Source organism: Pimephales promelas, chromosome 20 (assembly GCF_988280905.1).
Source record: "Pimephales promelas chromosome 20, fPimPro1.hap1.1, whole genome shotgun sequence".
NCBI classification, from domain to species: Eukaryota; Metazoa; Chordata; class Actinopteri; order Cypriniformes; family Leuciscidae; genus Pimephales; species Pimephales promelas.
The window spans coordinates 25,190,143-25,210,696 of record NC_142788.1 but is presented as its reverse complement, the minus strand read 5'-3'; the positions used below and the strand labels follow the sequence as shown (position 1 = coordinate 25,210,696).

General features: G+C 36.4%; 1 protein-coding gene across 2 annotated transcripts in view; it reads right to left on the bottom strand.

Annotated features, from left to right (window-relative positions):
* chchd6a (coiled-coil-helix-coiled-coil-helix domain containing 6a) overlaps positions 1–20,554 on the bottom strand; it is a 64,800-nt gene continuing 44,246 nt past the window's right edge. For both annotated transcript variants that reach the window (XM_039652949.2, XM_039652950.2), the window contains 2 exons: positions 18,368–18,503; positions 1–367 (listed from right to left, as the gene is read on the bottom strand). In XM_039652949.2, the coding sequence (XP_039508883.1) occupies positions 344–367; positions 18,368–18,503 (160 nt within the window). In that variant the 3' untranslated portion in view covers positions 1–343. The remainder of the gene's footprint in view (positions 368–18,367; positions 18,504–20,554) is intronic.

Genomic DNA, 20,554 nt, shown 5'->3' with positions numbered 1-20,554 from the left:
CAGCTTTGGGCAGTTATCAATTTATGAAGATATGTTTTTGCCGAAATACAATGCATAAATAAAATCCTGACAAATAAAAGCATCAGGATTTCCTGAGTGTACTCTTATAAAAATCAAGCCTTGCATTTCAGTGATCCCATTCTCTGCGCGGTTACAGATAATGGAATACTCATAGTGGCCTGTAATATGTAGCTTGTTCAGAACACTGGAGTGCGACTCCGAGCCCTGGGATCAGATGGTAATTGGATGGAGAGGCTTAAGAAGAAGCGTCCCGTGAAACCCAACATACAGATGAATGGGAGAGACGGGTAAAGGTGGCGCTGCTGCCGAGGTGAACGACTCTCTATCCGTGATTCACCAACAGATTCTGTTCAGAAAGGGTGGGAGTGACAAAAAAGGGAGGGAGACAATAAAGATCTTTAATAATCAACATCAAGACTTTAAATTAGAATTTATATGATTATTTAAAAAAAAAAAAAGATCTAGTCTGTCAATAAATACAATGGATTAGAGATGCCCCCTGATAGTTGGCCGGACTTGATTTGAAACGTAAATGGTAGCCTAACGTTACATGGCCGCTCGCTTTCTAACAATAACCTGGATAAAGTACACGCATGGAAAGCCAAAGACAATGTGAATACTAAATTGAGTTGGTGAGTATCTTAGCATACATTGTAGGTTATGTCTTAAGTGAACCTACCTTAAAAAAATGGAAAAGCACTGTTTTTTTTATTTGTATCTTTGTTCTACTATATTTGTTCTACTATATTACTACACACACACCTTTTTAAAATATAATATACATTTTATATTACACAGATATGGCTGTCAAACGATTAATCACAATTAATTGCATCCAAAATAAAAGTTTGTGTTTACATAATATATGTGGGTGCACTGTGTATAATTATTTTATTTATATATATATATATATATATATATATATATATAAATACACACACATTCTGTATATATTAAGAAATATTTTCATACTGTATATAGATTTATATATAATTAATATTATATATAAATATAAACCTATCTAAATAATATTTTTTTCTTAAATATACATGCATGCGTGTATATTTATATATATATACAAAATAATTATACACAGTGCACCCACATATATCATGTAAACACAAACTTTTATTTTGGATGCGATTAATCGCAATTAATCGTTTGACAGCCCTAATATATACACATAAAAAAAGGATATTTTGTATTTTTATTTATATATTTTGGAGCAGGAATGGAGACGGAAATACACACCAGAATATTAAGAATTAATATTCTGATTTCCATAATAGAATAGTAAGCTTTGAAATCTACATATCTTAAGTAAAAGGCTAAAAATCACAAAGCAGCCTTCACTGTTCAATAAATACAAATGCAAATCAACAAGGTGATGCTACCGCAGGGCTGAAACAAACCCTGGCCAAAAAACTATATTTCAGAGAGTTTACAGTAAAAAAAAAAAATCAGTAGTCACTGCCATCACTGCCTGTGGGATTCAGGCCCACATGAGCGAGGGGGTGGACTACATTGCATGGGTAATCATCACCCACTAAAGGTCAGGGCCCTTAATTCCAGTCATTCGGAGGTGCTCCATACATTACAGCGGGTGTGTGCCAGAGAGGAGGGCAGCAGGAGATGGAGGGAGGACAGGGCATGAGAAGAGGAGGGAGATGAAGAGAGAAACAAAGAGAAACTGACGAAAGGGAGGACGCTGCAATGACATCACTCAGATTCAAAGCAACCCACATAACTATTATTTCTGAATGCTGGCCTTGACCTCTGAAGCATGTAGGCAAAACGAAGATGCAGCAAATGAAGAGGTTGCGAGTTAATTAACGAAACCTGTCAGCAGCATCCAGGGCCATTTGAACCTCAGAGGATTTTTCGCCTTTCAACCGAGAGGTACAAATCACCCTGGGTTAGGGAATCTGCAACACTGACACCAATTATTGTGCATGGCCCTCAAAAGACTTAAACATTAAATTGGCTTTCTGTGAGGGGTTAAGAGTTTTTAGTAAAAGAAGAGATTGTGGAAAAAGATTCTTTAAGTTTCTTCAACTATTGTAACTTTGGCCCTGTGGACTTTAAGAAAGTAAACTCACCGTTAACACTCTCACGAGTGTTACTCTACTAACAATGTAAGCCCACAAGCATCTTTCATTGCAATTTCATCAAAATGTTCACTATAACGGCATTTACATTACACTCGGAATTATGGATGCAGGCATTCTGAGATGAAAATTACCTTTTAAACACTTGCGGAAATAAAATGGCAACTTCCTTGGTTAATGTCATAGCTTATTTCTTATATGCCCTAAATACAAAAAAATTTATATTTTTCACATGCATAATATAATTAAATTAAAAATGAAGTAAAATATTGTTTACAAATGTATAATTACCTTGATTACTTACAAAAAAATTAAGTAATTTATTGTAATTTATTACAAAAAAAAAAAATCATTTCAACCCCTGAGACATAAAAACATGCATATACAGGCTACACAAAGGAAGATAGATATGTTTAATTCACTAAACCACACTCTCTATAAGTAACACAACCTAGTATCACAAAGAAACTGCCCAGCGGTCGCCTTCCACAGCTTTTGCACACGGCCACTGTCAGCTCAGCAGGCTTGTATATGTTTCAGTCCCATATCGATTGGACAGTCTTCCCCTGTGGTCGAAAGCAGCCAAACCCAGTGTTTGTGCAGAGAATCAAATTCTGATAACCCTCTTGAGGACCTCCTGGATCAAAACAGGGAAATAACTGGTGGTGGAGGGGAGGCAGAACTAAGATTGTGGGATCTAGAGATAATTAAAACGGGCCCAACACTGAGACCTGAGGAACGCCGACCGCGCCAGTGTGGTGTATTGACCTGTGGTTGATAGCGGTGTGGTGAGGAGTGGGTGTCATAAGTGTGTGAACCTTTTCACAGATGAGAAATGTATAACACCGATAAGAAAGCTGATAGATCAATATCACAGCTCTGATGGATTTCTTACAATACATGGACAAATACTGCCAAGAGAGACAGAGTGTGCGAGTATAAATGAGTCAAGAGTGACAAATCGAGATACATTATTTGTATGGGGGGGGGGGATGGGGGGAATAGTAGTATGATTCCACTAAGGAACATTGTATAAAAGTCCTAAAAATTAAGCATAATCAAAGTATATAGTTTAATTCTGCTTAATTTTTAGGAAAAAAAAAAGAAAAAAAATGAAAAAATTAAAAAAATTAATCGTTCTCTATATATATATAGTATATGTAGACCATTTTGCAAGATGTAAACAACACTGGTCCAGAAGCACTTCCTGTTTCATTTTTTTAACACTACATAAAAGCTGGGATAAAATACAACTAACAGACCATATAAAACTGAATCAAAAAGTTAAACAACATCTTTAAGATGTTTTCTTTACATGTGAAATAAAGAAAACAGTTACAAACTGAAACAGGAAGTGTTTCTGGACCAGTGTTGTTTACATCTTGCAAAATGGTCTATATAGAGAACGATTCACTTTTTTTCAAAATGTACAAATCATATAGTATATTGTATTAATTATTATTATTAAATACAAAACCCAACCCAAAAGCAGAAAGTTGTTGCTGTTTGTTGGGGCATTGTGAACCTTTACAAACCTAAATGGCAAATCGGTTGTCGAACAAAGAAAGTGATGTAACCTACAGAAACAACTGGGCTGATGTTTGCTGCTAGTTTCTCATTTTCCTCTCTGAGGCCTTGTCCAAACTCCCCTCACCATTAAGGGCAGGGAGAGACCGCTGCTGTCACTAAGACAGCAAACAAGAGACAAGCAGATGAAGAAGAACGATCAAACAAGACAAACAAACAAGGCCGAGAGGGAGCTTGACTCTGAGGGAGAAAAAAAAAGGAAAGAAATCGCCAGCAGCGACAGCGAGTTGTGCTGATTTTAACTTCATCAACTTCTGATGTACTGCTCTCTGATCCGTCTCTGATCCTTTCATTTCGGCGTCAGATAAATCACAGTCACAGGCAATCAAAAATGCGAGAGGAAGTACTCCACAACACATCTGGCATAAAGCACGTCCTGAATAAGGCATTTAATGAGCCTGATAAGAGCTGATCTACCTCTTTTTCACTTCACCTTTCATTAGGCAGGAAGTTTCATTGAGGTATGTAAATTTCTTTCTCCAAAAAGAGTCAACCTGGACAAAATGCTTTAAAGGCCTATTCAAACCGAATGTGAAACTAAAATGCTAAACAAATCACCAACAAAAAGGTCTATTCACACCAAGGGCAAAACGAACATGCATCAGTTTACATTAAAACCATTGCTTTAGCAAAGTATGTCAAATGAACTAAAATCAAAAAAGCGCAATATGGCTTTGTGCCCTTATCAAATCGTAATAGACTGCTATTTGATTAAATAAGTATGTAGTCTGTTCGTGCTGCAAGTTTCAAAGCGAAGTGCGCACTTTTCTCACGCGATCAGTTCGTAGAACAGCTCAGTTAACAGTCAATGAATTGCTCGAGCTGCGAGTTTAGGAACGTAGTGGGCACCAGTTACACATTTGCATAATTTCCAACAATTTGTGGCCAAATGATTACAGTTATTCCCAAAATTTGTAACGAGAAGCGTTTGGAAACCTGTTTATACATAAACTGTAGTTTTACGCCAAAATAAAAGCCCAACTGCCGTTTGCATCAAAATAAAAGTTCTAGCAAGTGAAGAGGTTTATCTAAGTGTAGAAATTAGGACAAAAAATATTGTAATTTTCCTTATGCACAAGATTTCAGTTATAAACCCTGTTCACAATGAACATTTGTTCTATACTTGGTGTGAATGGGCCTATATGGATGTCCATACAACTAAAGCTGATGCTAAAACAGATTGCAATCTTCAGAACATGTGGAAGTCGGAAACGAACACTTTGTCTTTCAAACACAAGCACAATGTCAGTTACTTTCTTTCTCAAAGGTCAGGGGGTTTTGTGACCCCAAGCTCTCTAGCCACTACATCATGTCTAGTGTGACAGGACATTGTGAGGAGGAACCAAAATATGCAGGACCTCTGCCCTTTTCATCTCTGGACATAAAAGCTAGAAATGCCCTTTGCTCTAATAACATCATCATCATCCAAAAAAACAGCACAGAAAACCCCCTTTCAAAATCTAAAAAAAAAATACATTGAGTTTATGACATAACTAGATGGAAGAAGAAACTCAAAATTAAATGTTTTGCCTCCTGCACTTATCCAATATCAATTAATTCAATAATATCTATGGCACAAGAAGTATTATGAGTTCTGCTCAGTAATTTAATTTCCAATCATTTCAAACAGTGGACATTCACGAATCAAATAAGTTCAGTCATTTTTGTTATATTTTACTAATTTACAGTGTTCTGAGTGCATTCATTACATGTTCTGGAATAAAAATGGCATGTTATGCATCCTAAATACACGTATATCCTATAAAATACTAAATAATAAATATATTCCGTACACATGTGATTTACCTAGATATTCTCAAGCATGCTCTTTACTGAAACATTTGAAAATAAGCAAAACTAAATGAGGGAAAGTAACACAAAACTAAAAAGCTGAAATCTGTTAGATTATAAAAAACCTTAGGGCATAAAAGAGCCCATAAATAAAGAAACACCTACAGTTTAATGGCAAAAAAAATAATAAATAATAATAAAAAAAAAAATGAGAACACTTTACAATAAGGTTCATTAGTTAACATTAGATAATGTATTTACTAACATGCACTAACCATGAACAATACATTTGTTACTGCATTTGTTCATCTTTGTTAATGTTAGTTCATGAAAATACAGCTGTTCATTGTTTGTTCATGTTAGTTCACGGTGCATTAACTAATGTTAACAAGATTTTAATCAAGTATTAGTAAATGTTGAAAATAACATTAACAAAGATTAACAAATGCTGTATATGTGCTATTCATTATTAGTTCATATTAACTAATGTAGTTAACTAATGTTAACTAACGAACCTTATTGTAAAGTGTTACCAAAATTAATTAAAAAAAAAATTCTAATTTGCATCCTTATAATTTACATTTTATTACGAGAACACGAAAAGTGTGGTATAGATTTCAGCTTCCCCATCTGCATTTGGTCTGGGTTGGATTGGAGATCATATCAGGCGATCTTTGGAACTCAAAGAACAAACTTCCTACTCGCCTGCTGTAGAAAGGAGGGGTGAGACAAGGGATACAAAATATCCCTGTACTAGTTGGATGATTGGATCGTTCACTTTTCACAAAATGTTTTTTTTTTTCAAACGAGAAGCCATTTCTTCCGAACGAATAGTCTGGAATACAATGAGCCTTTTCTGAAAACAAAAAAGCAAACAAAAACCTATTTGTTGTACGTAAAGGAACCCACAATTTGGCTGCTCTCCTTGTGTCTGATGACAACCGTGAAAAAATAGATGTCTTTGAAGCTAGTCCGTGGAGGTACTTCAAACCTGCCTTTGTGGATGGAGTGATGGCCGGTCCAAACAGTATTTGCCGCTCCTCCTAACAGCTTCAATAGAATAAAATAGAGGAAAGAGCTTTTGGAGACCAGACAGACAAAGTGAACCGCCTTGTTCCGATGCCAAATGGGAAACAGCACGCAGATGCTTTCGGTGGTAACAAAGCAAGAAAGCCAGTCCTAATGCACTTTTATCACACCTGGAGTGTGTTGGGGGGGAGGAGGGAAAGTCGACTGCAGTGTTGAGAAAAAAATAGAGATTCTATTGTTAAGTTGTCGAAGTTTTGAAGCTGCTTTTTAGCAGAACAATGTCTGTCCGGTGGATTATCAGTTATCAGAATGAATGCACAGTGGCGCAACTGCGGCTCCGCTACGGAAAGGTCACGTCAGCCATTGTGTTTCTGGCTCTTGGCCTCAGGTTCCCTGCTGACTGTGGTTTCGAGGGCTTTATGAGGATCTTCACAGGCCATGTGGCACGCCTGAGACAAAGTAAAGCCTTAAGAATAGCTCTGATATGCCGTCTGATAGTGCAAAGTGCAGACGATAGAAATGGCACGATTGGAGAGGGAAGCACAAAGCAAGACACAAGAGAAGTAGTACAGATTGAAAGATGAAAGGAGAATTACGGCAACAAAGAGCGGTGAGCCAAGCATGCAGTCAGCCTTCTTTTTTGGGGGGGGATTTGATCTTTTTGTATTACGAGCACCGTGTATTTCACATTTGGTTGTAATACCCTTCTACCACAAACGCAGCTCATGTAGGTGCAAATTAAATCTATTTTCGCAACAAAAGCCAAACTCCACACAAACTGCTGTGAAGATTTAACACTAAGATAAAATCCGTATCAAAGATTTTGATTTATGCAATTACACTGAATGGAGTCTGAAGCTTTCAAACTTCAAAAAAGACCAGTAAGTACCCGAAAAGTATCATAAAAGTGCTCCATTCAACTCCATACATGCTATTTACAAAGTCTTAAAATAGCTTTTTGTGAGGAACAGACTGAAATTTTGGTAGTTACCCATTGAAAATCTTTTTCACCCTTAACACGTTCATGGGATTTTGAATTGTTTTTTTGAGGGTTTTTTTTTTTTTTTTTCAATGAATCATTTGATCCAGGTCTGAATGATTGGTTCACAAATCAGACTGAATCAGTTCTTAAACTCACCTCAATGGTCTTGTCACAGTGGTTAACCAATCATAGAATGAGAACTTTTATCAGTAAAACTACTTACTTAGGTTTCACACCTACTGTATGTCTTCAGAAGACCCAGGAAATAGTGATACATATTTTTATAATGCTTTTGTGTCCACTTTCAAACTTAAAGTGATAGTTCACACAGAAATGGAAATTGTCATCAATTTGATAAATATGGATTTCTTTTATGTGGTGGTTACGAACTTTCTTAAAAAAAATCAAATTGAAGTTTTGGTATAATGGAAGTTTTAGTGGTCGAACAGAAACCTCTCAGGTCTCATTAAATATATACTGTATATATGTGTTTTTCAAAGATGAGGGTAATTGATGCCCTAATTTTCATCGTTTGGGGGAACTAATCCATTAAAAGCTACAAAACCCCATTCATTATTGCATGAAAAAAAAAGTGCACAAATAATTCACAGGTTTGGAATAACATGACTTTTCATTTTTGAGGGAACTATTGCTTTAAGTGTTTTTGATGACATCAGTCTAAATTAAAATTAATTTCAGAATTACAGAAACTATATTTGTTTTGCTCTGACAAATCAGACCAAGTATTTGTATTAAATAAGAAAATTCACCCCAAAATGAAAAATATCTAATTTACTACCCCTTATCTTGTTCTAAATCAGTATAACTGTCTATATAGAACCTATTGACTTTCATTAAAAGGAAGAAAAAAAATAGAAATTTTTCTTAATTGTGTTCCACAGAAGAAAGTAAGCTACATAGTATATGAGGACAGAATAAAAAAAAGGGGGTGAACTATACCTTTATGAAGTACACAGGATCAAATTTGATGTCATATTGACATTTACTAGGGCTGCCCCCGACTAAAGATAGGCTATTCCTAGTCGACTAACACTCCTGCATTTTAGCGATTAGTCGAATAATCGTTCATTTATGATATTAATATAAAAGCTTGCGTATATACAAGGAAAGGAATAGTCCAAAGTTGAAGTTTACCACTTCCACAGAAAATGCTAAAGCATGATATTAGCACGTTCAAACCGAAAATTAAGCGCATAAAACAGAATAGTAAAGCATTTAAAGTATACAGCGCTTACGACACATTATAGGCTAATTGTAGAATAAAAAAACAGCAATCAGACTGCCTGTGCAAGTGTGCATTTTAATAATTTATTATCAAAAATACAAACTGTAACAGTTAAATAAAAAAAAAAACAGTTTTGAATAAAATAAAATAAATTTCGTTCTTTAAAATAAATTAAATAAACTTATTAGTAACTTAGGCCTAGTACAAAACAAGACAAAAAATAAATAATACTGTAGCAAAAACACTGTTTGGTATAAAATACAGTGGAAAATTAAATTAATATATTTTTTATATTGTTCAAAAGGAAAATTAATAAACGAACAATTTAATAAATGCACATGGCATATCGCAGAACGCCAAAACTTATATTGCGAATAAAAAAGAAGGCGGCAAACAAATCAAAGTATTTGATTAAATTGTTTAGAACAACTAGGCTATATTTAAGAAAAAATGTGGAACAAATATGCTAATTTAAAGGACAAAAATATCAGAGCAAAGCCGCAAACTGCCATTTAAGACGATGGATGAGTCTTAACCTGAAACAACAAATTGCAAAAATCAGACTAATTTTTCTTAGAATAAAAAACGACTTCTGCATTATATAAAAACGAATAAATAAAAATAATATTTATTTATTTGTATAGCCTAACCGTTATAAAAATATCCATTTTTTGTTTTGTTTTGTATTTTATACAGCCTAACGGATCGCAAACAGAAACACTTCAAAAATGAAATTAATTATTCTTATTCTTATTCTTTCAATTCGATTTAAATTTTTTCATATTATGTGAGAGGAACACCAGCTTGTCCACATTGCTGGGAAGAAGGGAGCTTCTCGACATGTTCACAATGAAGCCGGCCTTTAAAAAGATGCGCTCTGATGGAGTGGATGTGGAGGCGTTTAGCTGCTTTAGCGAGCTTTGAATATCGATGTTAATTTTTTTGCCACCATGCCAGTGGTCCCGAATCAACCTTTGTTTTATCTGCCAAGTACATTTTTAGTTCATCATTCTCTTCTGCATGCTCTTCTTTATCAATTTTCCTTATTCGGTTCGATCTCACCCTCCGCAGGGCTAATACTGTCATGATCACTTTCTGGCACGCAGCTTCTGTAAATAAAATTTCTGTCAGATCCAACACTGTGGAGTACGCATCTTCTCGTTCGTGTTGGTCAAAGAATGACAAGCTCTTTAAACGTGGGTCTAAGACAACAGCTTGCTGGTCGCGATATTTTCCGATACCTCTCCCACAAGTGCGTTTTGGTATACCGCGAGGCACGAGATCTCGTTGATCTCTCGTTGCTTTGATGTCATGTCATACGCTGACTGCGCAGCCCCTGATTGCGTAATTTTTTTCACGTAATATTTTTTTTTTTTGCGACTAACCGACTAATGAAAACGTATTCGACCAAGCCCTCCTCATATCGACTAACATTTAGTCGACTATTTGGGGGCAGCCCTAACATTTACCCACTGAAAGCACAGAGAACATCCACACTTTGGGTACTATGATAGAAAGAAATGGTAAAACAGAGAGTGAAATGAACCTTTTTGCTTTTGCGTATCCTCGATCATCAGGGGAAAGAAACAGAAATGTAGTCCTAATCCTTTTAGCTAACAGACAGCAGCCTGTAAAGCACAGCAGCTTCTAAAAGCCATTTGAGTGTTTCTTCAGCCTAGACCCACATGTTCAGCTAATCAACAACACCGCCACTTATCTTAGTTAGTTTCCCCAAGAGACGAAAGATTACATTGAATTTTAATGTACTCCTTCCTACAGCTTTGATAAAGGCGGGTGCCTTAAATGAATGAGAGTTGTAACTCCACGTATGTTGCATCTCCAAGGACAAAAACAGGTGTAATTGGGTCCCCACAGTACTTCACTTTTTAATGTAAAGGCTTTCAGAAATCGCAAGGCAACAGTCTCCGTCGTATGTAGGTGCAAATCAGTGTTTTCTAGTTCACCCAACCCCCACACACACACACATTTCTATAGATGAGCAATAAAAATTAAATAAAGAAAAAGCCCCTCCATCCATTTCCCTCAAGGTCTTTCTCAGAGTGTCTGCGTGAAGCTTTTCGAGCCATTACCACAAACAAGATAATCCTCGCCATCTATTATATTGTGTAAATGTGCTGCTGGAACAATAAGTTTGTTCTGAACTCAAACCACTTTAGCGTGGCACTTTCGGAAAACTTTTTAAATCTGTGCCGCCAACAAACTCACCATTATACTTGATGTTGTTTGCCAATGCGAGGTCTATTATTTCAGGACACAAAAGGAGGAGAGAAAGAGAAGCGGCTGCAAAAAAGAAAGATAATGGTGTTCGCTTTGATTGGTTCCTTCTAACACAGGCGGACCGAGGATCAATTCACTTTTTGAAAAGAGGGGAAGGTTGTTTACAACGGAGGACCTGCAGCAATATGAAAATGAAATCAATAATCCCACTGTGAAGAATGGATGGATGGAGGCTCGAGGCGTCTGGTCTTACAAGAAAGATGGGCAAAAAAAAAAATAAGATAAAAATGAAAAGCAGAGATTGGGAATGATAAGCCTTGTTTCTGTCGTTGAGCACAGTCTGATATTTTTATTAGAAATGTGGAAGTTCATGCATGCGATTTGTTAAACACGTTTCCTTTCATTAATTATTCAACTTCTAATTATTTATAAATCAAACCCAGGAAGGAAAAGTAACAAAAGTAAACTCATTTGAATTCTTGAATGATGAAATTGAATACATAAAATTGATTATTAAATCAAAATTAAAGAAACATGCTTCAACTATGGAAAAATGTACTAATCGCAATTTAATATTGAAACCAATCAACATACTCATATTAATAATTATTTAGGCAAAATGTTAATGTACAAATATTATTTCCAATAATAATTCCAGAAATTTCAATTAAACTAAAATGAGCAAAGAATTCAACACCGAACTTGATTTTCACCATTTCTACACCAATTGTTATATATTTGGCGCAGTCACTGCGTAACACACACAAAAGGGAAAACTACCAGTCCAAGTTTAACTGTACGCTCCATAAGCGGCCGGAAGTCATTTTTTCAGCTTTTCTCAGCTGCAAGGAGCGTCAAATCCATTGGCGTCTTGTTTTGGGCGTTTTGAGCGTCAATCAGAAAGTTGAAAGAAGCTTAACTTTATGGTAATGAGCCGACGTGGTTCAGCGGCAAAACGCCAACGCCAACAACCAATCGGAATATAGACGTCCAGTTGCATAATTAGAATTTTAATCAGTCCCAGCATTAAGAATGTAAATTATTCTCTGCAGTTCTCTGAGTCAGTGTACTTGTAAGTACAAACATGTATCTAGGGTGTTTTTCAGGGTTGATGACATTGGATAGTTCAATGATTTCAGCACAGACAATGATACAACTTCACTATCCTGACAAAACACTATTCTCATCTAAGTAGAAAGTTATTCAAAGCGGTTGCCCGCCTAACCTTGACCCAGTCTCTCTACTTTACTTCTTAAGCTTTCCATTTACCTCGTTCGTTTCAGGTTGGTTTCATTGAAAGAGCTCACACAGATCACGCACACAATAGAAACATCCCATTTTATTTGAAATGTCATGCACGCCATTTTAACCCACCATTTATTTCAATGGTGGTGCTTGTATTGATGATTTGTTTGCGGACCCTAGAGTCAACGTCAGTTGTTGCATATCTTGCTACAACCAAATAAATAAGCTGTCAAGAAATATTCCAGTAGTACTTGATATGAAAACTCGCACTAACACACACCCAGCTCTGGGTTGGCACAGCGGGAGTCGGGAGAAGGCCTCGGAGCACCTGGTAGCCGGTTCCTTTCAGTCAATCGAATGAAAAGAGGTGCCATCTCTGAACCTCACGGGAGAAAAGCAGCAATACATTGTGTGATCTAACTCGTGTCTATGTGGTGATGGACGCTCGAGACAGGATGGGGCTGAAAGTGTCTTTGTGCAAATTTTTTATCTAGCTATACCTTTAGGGAAAAATCTGCTTAAAAATGCTCCCTGAAGTTAGCCCAATCTGATAGAGTCTGCTTTTGAGCAAAAATCACAAGACAGGGTGCTGTAAGTATAATGCAAAGCAGCCTTGAGTAGCTTATTGCTTTAATAAAATAGAGGCAAAAGCAATATGATAAAACAAACCAATGTTTAAATAATAAATGCATTATTATTATTAAAACATTAAATTTTTTACATTCTATATTTTTATTACTAATAACTAAATAATTAAAAAATTATATTTCAATATTACATTGCATTGTTTATATTTAATTTATTATATTTATTATTAATAACAAATTATTTGTATAATAATAATAATTACTACATTACATTACTTAAAATGTAGTGTTGTTAAATTACTCTTCATTATTATTACTAAACATGTTTTGGATTTAAATAACAGCACTAACTAATTATTTAAACACTGATGTTCAAACATTTATTATACTATTTATTATTATTATTTAATATAAATATTTATATTTTAATTTTATGTTATATTTGTAATTTTAATTATTAAAAATCACAAGTAATAATAATCTATATAGTTGAATTGTGGTTTGGGTTGGATTTAGTCTGTTATAAATTATAATAGAAAGAAAAGAAAAGTAGAATAAATGATAAAAGTCTAGGGTAGAAGTCAACAATAAGTCTCAGACCTGATTAAGACAGATGTGTAAACTTGTATGAATTTCCTTAACTTGCAGTAAAAAATGGTTTCATATGAAACTGAGTAGAGCACAACGCAAACTCTCTCACTCTCTCATACTTTCACATTATTTATAGCATCTCAGAGCTCATATGAGTGCTGATGTATTTCTAGATGTGGACAGGCATTCTGAAACATCTGTTACAAGAGCACGCATTGGCCTGAACTATCACACACACACAAACACACGGGACATTAGCCCTTGAGCCTGCGGTAATGCTGATGGCAGAGCTGGGGCTTTGGGGGCAAATTTTACGCTGAGAAAAACAGCATTAAAAGTTTAAGGCAGCATCTCAAAAAGTTCAGCCTTGACACAACAGCCCCTGCCGCCCCACAGCATCAATCCGCCGTCTGACACGGAGGGCTAACTAGCCTATTCCCTTTCTCTTCCCCTCCATTTTTGTGTTTTTTTAACCCCTCCAATCTCTCCTTCAGCTATTGCCCACGAGCCCCTCTCTCTTCTTCCTCTGTGTTAAATGCAAGGGAGCTCAAAACATCAATCCCCATCAAAGTCGGTGCATCTGGCCCTGGCCCTAAATGAGCGCGAGATCCCGGTGCAGGGTGGAGCGTGCAGGATGGAGGAACAGGCCAATCTCAGAGTCATTATCCCAGACAATGCCCAGAGAAGCTTGGGTGCCCCCTCAGATGGAGAGAGTGGGTTCGCTTCCTCTCTCTATCTCCCTTCATTCCAGGGCATGCAGCCTTCCCAAAGTGAAGTATGTCTAAAGCAAGAGAGGGTTTCTCTAATAAGGACTTCTACAGCTTCTAACTGCTATGATGAGAAGACTGGGCTTAAAATAGGAATGTGCAAAACTACATTTGACTAGCGGGTGGCTTGTCTGGATAACTAGTCGATAGTTCATGTAGCAGTGTAAAATATTGCAAAAATAAACAATAATAATACATTTTAAATATGTGATTTATTCCTGTGATGGCAAAGCTGAATGTTGTCATATGATCCTTCAGAAAACATTCTTTATTTTTTGTAAATGATAAATGTCTTTACTACTTACTAATACTTCTAAATTGAAAGTAACAGTGATTTATTTATATATATCTATGTAATTTAGTCTAATTAAATGCAGCCTGATTATAACAAGGTTGACTGCGTTATATTTCACACCTCTAGCAAGCAACGTCTGATCTGACGGGTAACACAAGCCTTGTGCAAAGAACAATATTATCTAGAGGTGACTCCCCTAGCCAATTGTTACTTATAATGTAAACTGACGTATCTATTGTTTAAAAGGAATAATTAATGTAAAATAATTATTATTAAAAAAAATGATTCTTTAAATCACCCTCATGTCATTATACCTGTTTTTTATTTCTCTGTAAACATAAAAGGATATTTTTTGTGCTTTTTTTTGCATGTATTATACATAGGTTATAGTCACATGATACCGAAGCTTTCCATGAGGAAAAGACTGAATTGAAGTCATTAATCACTGAACTGAACACAAACGTGAATGATATTTAAGAGTTAGAGTCGGAAGGGAACATTTTCATTGAGCAACCTAAATTTATTTTATTTTTTTATGAAAAATTACAACATTCTGCTCAACTAATTTTGCGTTCAATTAAGAAAAGAAAGTCATACAGGTTTGAAACAACATAAAGGTGAGGAAATCAACATGAAGTCAACAAACATGAAGAAACACAGATTACAACTCGCTTCTCTTCCTTAACCTGACACATGTCTTATGTTGTTATAATGTTCACCTCCCTCAGTGTGTAAAAAAGGGAGAGCCACATTAAAAGCCAATTTCCAGCAGATAGACATACTGTACAGTCTCGCCCCTGGCCCACAAAGTGAACAAATATCCTGAGGCTTTGTGCTCACTGAGAGCGATGTTCGATCCATTGATCTGGATTTTGTGTTTACCACCTCCTGCTTTTGTAGCAATAATGCTTATGTGAAAAGTTGGACAAAGACACAGCATGCGACTGAGTGTCTGCATACTCACAAAATTGCTTCATCAAACTGCATTGAAAACCCCTTTTCTTTAAAATACTCAATTCAGAAACACTCAAGAAAAAAAAAGAAGAAAAAAAACATTGTGTAGTAGTATTGAGTAGTAGTTCTGCAAGCTATCTACAGCAATTAAAAAAAAGAAAAATCAACAGTCAACGTTCGCATTCAACAGTTACAATATAGCACGGATGAGTGGAGGTGAGGGGAATGAGGAAGTGAAAGCGATAAGCCACCGGCAGCGGCATGAGAACCAGATCCACATCCTGGAACTGGGAGCCGTTGCCATAGCAGTGATTATCACACACTCCCTGAGTGCAGTGTGTACTAGTGAGCCAGCAACCCATCCACACACGCTCTCTCTCGTTGCGACCGAGGGTGTGATGGAGTGGAGCAATTACTCTACTGTTGCCTGGCTACAACTGAACATTAAAAGTAAAACTCCTGGAGAATTAACACCTTGAAAAGTACACCTTTACTGACAGCGCTGCAGCGAAGGACCAACACAACACGCTTAAACGATTGTAATGTCTGAGAAATGGCCGGCGACTGGAACGCAGCATGTCATCGTTTATTCACCCCAATGTTCTTCCGAATCTGTAGGATTTTCCTTCTTATGTAGAACTGAAGACAAACGAAGTATGTAAATTGTAAATATTTATGTTGCGCTTTCACAGACCCAATGGCCACAATTACCCATTCACATAGCCTGGGAAAACCCAGACAACTTCCGGCAACTTTAGATTTGCTCTGAGAGTTAGTCTGGCAAAGAGCTCATTCAAACCCATTTCCAGTCCGCAGAAATCGCGGCACCAATCAGAAACGTTGGGGCGGGCTTTACACGATGACGACAGCGCTGGGATTTTTAAGCAGATTTTGTAGCATATATTACAAAGATGGACGCCGCCGTCGAACATCACTCCCGCGTCTGTTTTTAAGCGATTTAAACTTTCCTTTTTGTTAAAAACCTAGTAAAGAACAACATTTGGAGATGTTTCTCCGCTGCTCTGTCATCTCATTCATCGCTCTGATTGGTTTTACGCCTACCCACGACGTCCGTTGGTGACACCCCTCTGGAAATGATTTGTCTGACACTTTGCCAGACCATATCTCAGTTACAACTGAGAATTGTCTGGTTTTAACCAGGCCATCATTCACACATTCATTCATACACCGACGGTGAAAATGTGAAAATGAGGATATTTTGAAGAACGTGTGGGTTGTTGTATGTTGTAAGTCTTTCAGCTTTGGACCATCATGAGGTTTTTAGGTTTAACTACGCATGAATGAAAAGTTTTTATTTCGAACATGTAGGAAAAAAAAAAAAAAAAAAAACAATTTTTAACTTATACATGTCCGAAAAGGAGTAGGAAGAAGCATAAGCTTATTCATTCCTAACCCATCTTCAACTAATTATAACTAATCAACCAGTTGAGCGAACATTTTGATCTATTTGTCTCTATACACCAAAAAACTAAAACATACATATCTACTTATGTTTATATATCTTCAAAAAAAAATTACATAAGGAAAAAAAAAATAATAATAATAATAAAAAGTTTTAAAAATATTAAAAAAAAAATATATATATATAAATAAACTATCACCTAACTAATAACCTTCATCCTCTCTATACCTTGCAAATATCATATTTTTACAATGCTTTTTAAACTTAGTCATACTTGGGCATTGTTTAAGTACATTGTTTAACTATACTTAAACTAAGACCACATATTTTGTTTATCAAGGTTTCTACCACCAATTAAAATTGATTTTCACGTTACCATTTTTCACCCATTCTATTTAAGGGACATTCCCACCGGCAGCAAAATATATCAAAAAATGGCTAGAAAGTGACTCTCTTTCAATGAGTTTTGATGATTTGAGGTCATTTGAGGTAACGAGCCACAGAAATGTTTGATGAGAGTTCAACTCTATGCAAATGCACTGCAATGCAATGCGGATGCCAATGGGCATTTACATTTATATTTATGCATTTGGCAGAAAGAGACTCGCAGTGCATTCAAGGGATGAATTTCATCAGTTTTTGTGTCCCCAATCAATTAAATCTATGATCTTGGCATTTCTAGGGCCATGCTCTACCAACAGAGCTACAGGAATGCCTACTAGCAAAGGAAGCAGGAGCGAAGTTCACATATCCCTCTACTTGAAGTCAAGTAGGACAACTGATAGCAACCAACAGTACAGAAACTTGGTAACCTCAGCATGAACATCCCTTTAGTATCAAACAGACTTTTAGTGTCACTGTACATTTTAAGACCAATTCACACTGCATCAACAGAAGCCAACCAACGTGGACAGATTATCCACGACTCAACAAATGCCAAACTAACATTTTCATATGGCGAAAACAAGCACAGACCGTACGGTACGGATATTACAAAACCCGGTGAATTGTCTGTCGGTGGAGTGTGAATTGGCCAATTCTAGTGGGTTTCTTATATGTCCTCCTTTAAGTGAATCGTACATCATAATACACATTTAATATTCATTAACAATATTCAAAGCCTTCAGATTCATAGGACTTTAAACTCTAAATACATGTGAGCTAGTTTTTGTATATTGCTAGTAGTTCATAATACCCAGAACATTAGTTAAAAGGCATTCAAAAATGTATAAATATCACGCACATTCAGAATTACATTAACATACATTACACTTTTAAGTTGTTATAAAGTGCTAGTGATATATTTATATTTACGGTATTTGTTTATATTTATACAAGATTGTTTTATATTTATTAATTTAATAAGCTTTTCAATGCATGCTTGAAAAGTGTATGCTTGTTGGACTGTGATATTTTAAAAACTTCAGAGTTGAACTGAGGTCACAAATGCTTCTAAACAAAAACTTTACCATCAAGTCCAGCTAAATCTTTAGGGTTTCTTACCTTCTTAGCCGCATTGATGCACTGCATGTACTCTTTGGCCAGGTCAGAACACTGAAGCGTCTGCTCGCGGTTTTCTCTATAGCAGTTCAGGATCTGTGATTGCAGGTTTGAACACACCGGCTCCACATTACGCGGCCTGTGGAAAAGGAATGAGAAGGAATCATGAGGGCAATAGTGTCTAACTTGTGCAAAGGCAGAGGGATATTGTTCTACACATCCTGGCAGGATTGTGCATGCAGTGACAGTAAATATTTTATATGAAGCGCAACCAAAAAGCAAACTCAGCGGTAAAATACAGTCGCATGACTCACTCATTCCCTCCCACCCCTTCCTCAATTTCGCTCTTCCTGTGGATGGTTTAGTAGAATGAATGAATGCAGGGAGACAGGTTAAACTGAATTACCGGCAGAGTGGATATTCATTAATAACACCAGTGTCAAGAGTGGCAGTGACTAGAACAACTATGATAAATAACCCAGCGAGCGGGAAGGAGGAGGAGGCAGGGAACAGACCCGACAAACTCCCCGGTACATCTGTACAGTAGACCCTGAAGGCAAAAAAAAAAAGCGGCAAATAATCTGTCATTCATCCTCACTTCAGACAAGCACCTTCACTCAATTTAATAACGCGAATCTGAACTGCCATTGTTGAAATGACGGCTAAATGACGGTTATTGACTTAAATAATGTATGCGGTGAGATCTGTGCAAGTATCGTTGCTAAAAAGCACAAAATGTAATACAATACAACTGAAGCCAAATTAGAGTTTATCAGGCTAATTGTCCTCAAATGCCAATCTGAAAGCCAGGCAAGCTATTGTTAAATTGAATTCAATTCAAATGTTGGATTTGGATAATGTACACAGTGTTTAAGACAAATTCCACACTAAGAAAATAAAATGGAAACCACAAAAGGTTTTTATAAAGATATTCATCCAATCTAATCAATATGGCTGTCAAATTAACAAAAGATAGACTAGCTAGTAAAAATAAAAAAGTGAAAAATTTAGATTTATATACTCAGATCAACAGCCAAACTGGCAATAGCTCAGCTATATTATAGCAAACTAATAGCACACAATCAGGCAGCTATAGTAAAAAATATAAAAATGATTGACTCTGATAATGTATGTGATGTTCAAAACATACTCTAAAACAATAAAATAAAGCTGCATCCAAAAGGAATTAAGATTTTTGCAAGTATCTTTGCTAAAAAGCAACAAAATTTAACTAAGAAATTGTTAGAAATCAAGCTATCATACAAAAGGTCAGTTAACTTTAATGTACGTGGCATTTAATATAAACTAATAAAACAATAAAATTTAAAGTGATCTACCTAGGCGTTACACCACAAAAATTGTTGATGGGCTTGACTGATAAAATGGATAATGTACATGGAAAAGTTGTTCAAAGCATATCCTAAGCCAACAAAACAGGGATTTATAGTGCAGTCTATCCACTCAAGCTAATAACTCTTGCCGTCAAGTTGACGAAAGCTCAGCTAGCCAGGTGTCATGTCGAATATCACTAAACTGATTAAGCAAAGTGAAGCCTTGAATCCACCTCCAGCTTCACCGGGACTGCGGCTTTCAGGCGATCGACTGACATCCTGCTTAATTGAAAGGCGATTTAAAGCCTCAATCTAGCTTAGGTTTCACTTGCAACTTCAATTAAATCATCAACGATTGCCATCACACTGACGCAGGGTAGAGATACGCCAATCCATTGATCCCCTTTCAAGCAGGGTTGTACGTCTTATGGTCACTGGGAGTAACCAGATGTGGCCGAATAGAGAAGGGAATCGACTTCCATCAATGGAACATCTGCGCAACGTTAGTGGGCCACCACGTATCAGATCCCATCTTTTTATCAGCCGCCGAAAGCGGGTTTTTGTTTTAATTACCCCGCGAAAGGAAGGAAGAACGACTACTGTAGTCACATTCTTAGCTCTGCCAGATAAGAAACTCTCCTTTAATTTAAAATAAACTGCCTTCATCAGGAACGACAGAGGCTTCTGATAGAGCAGAGGGTTTATTAAAGCAGTCTGAAGCAGAAAATTGGCTTGCTCAAACCCAGGCTGAACTGAATTGAACCAAATTGAAGGTGAGGTCTTTAATAAAAATATTAGCCGAGCTGCTTACTAACTGCTCTGCTTTGAAGAGCAGAAGCCGTGCCTGTTTAAGGGACAC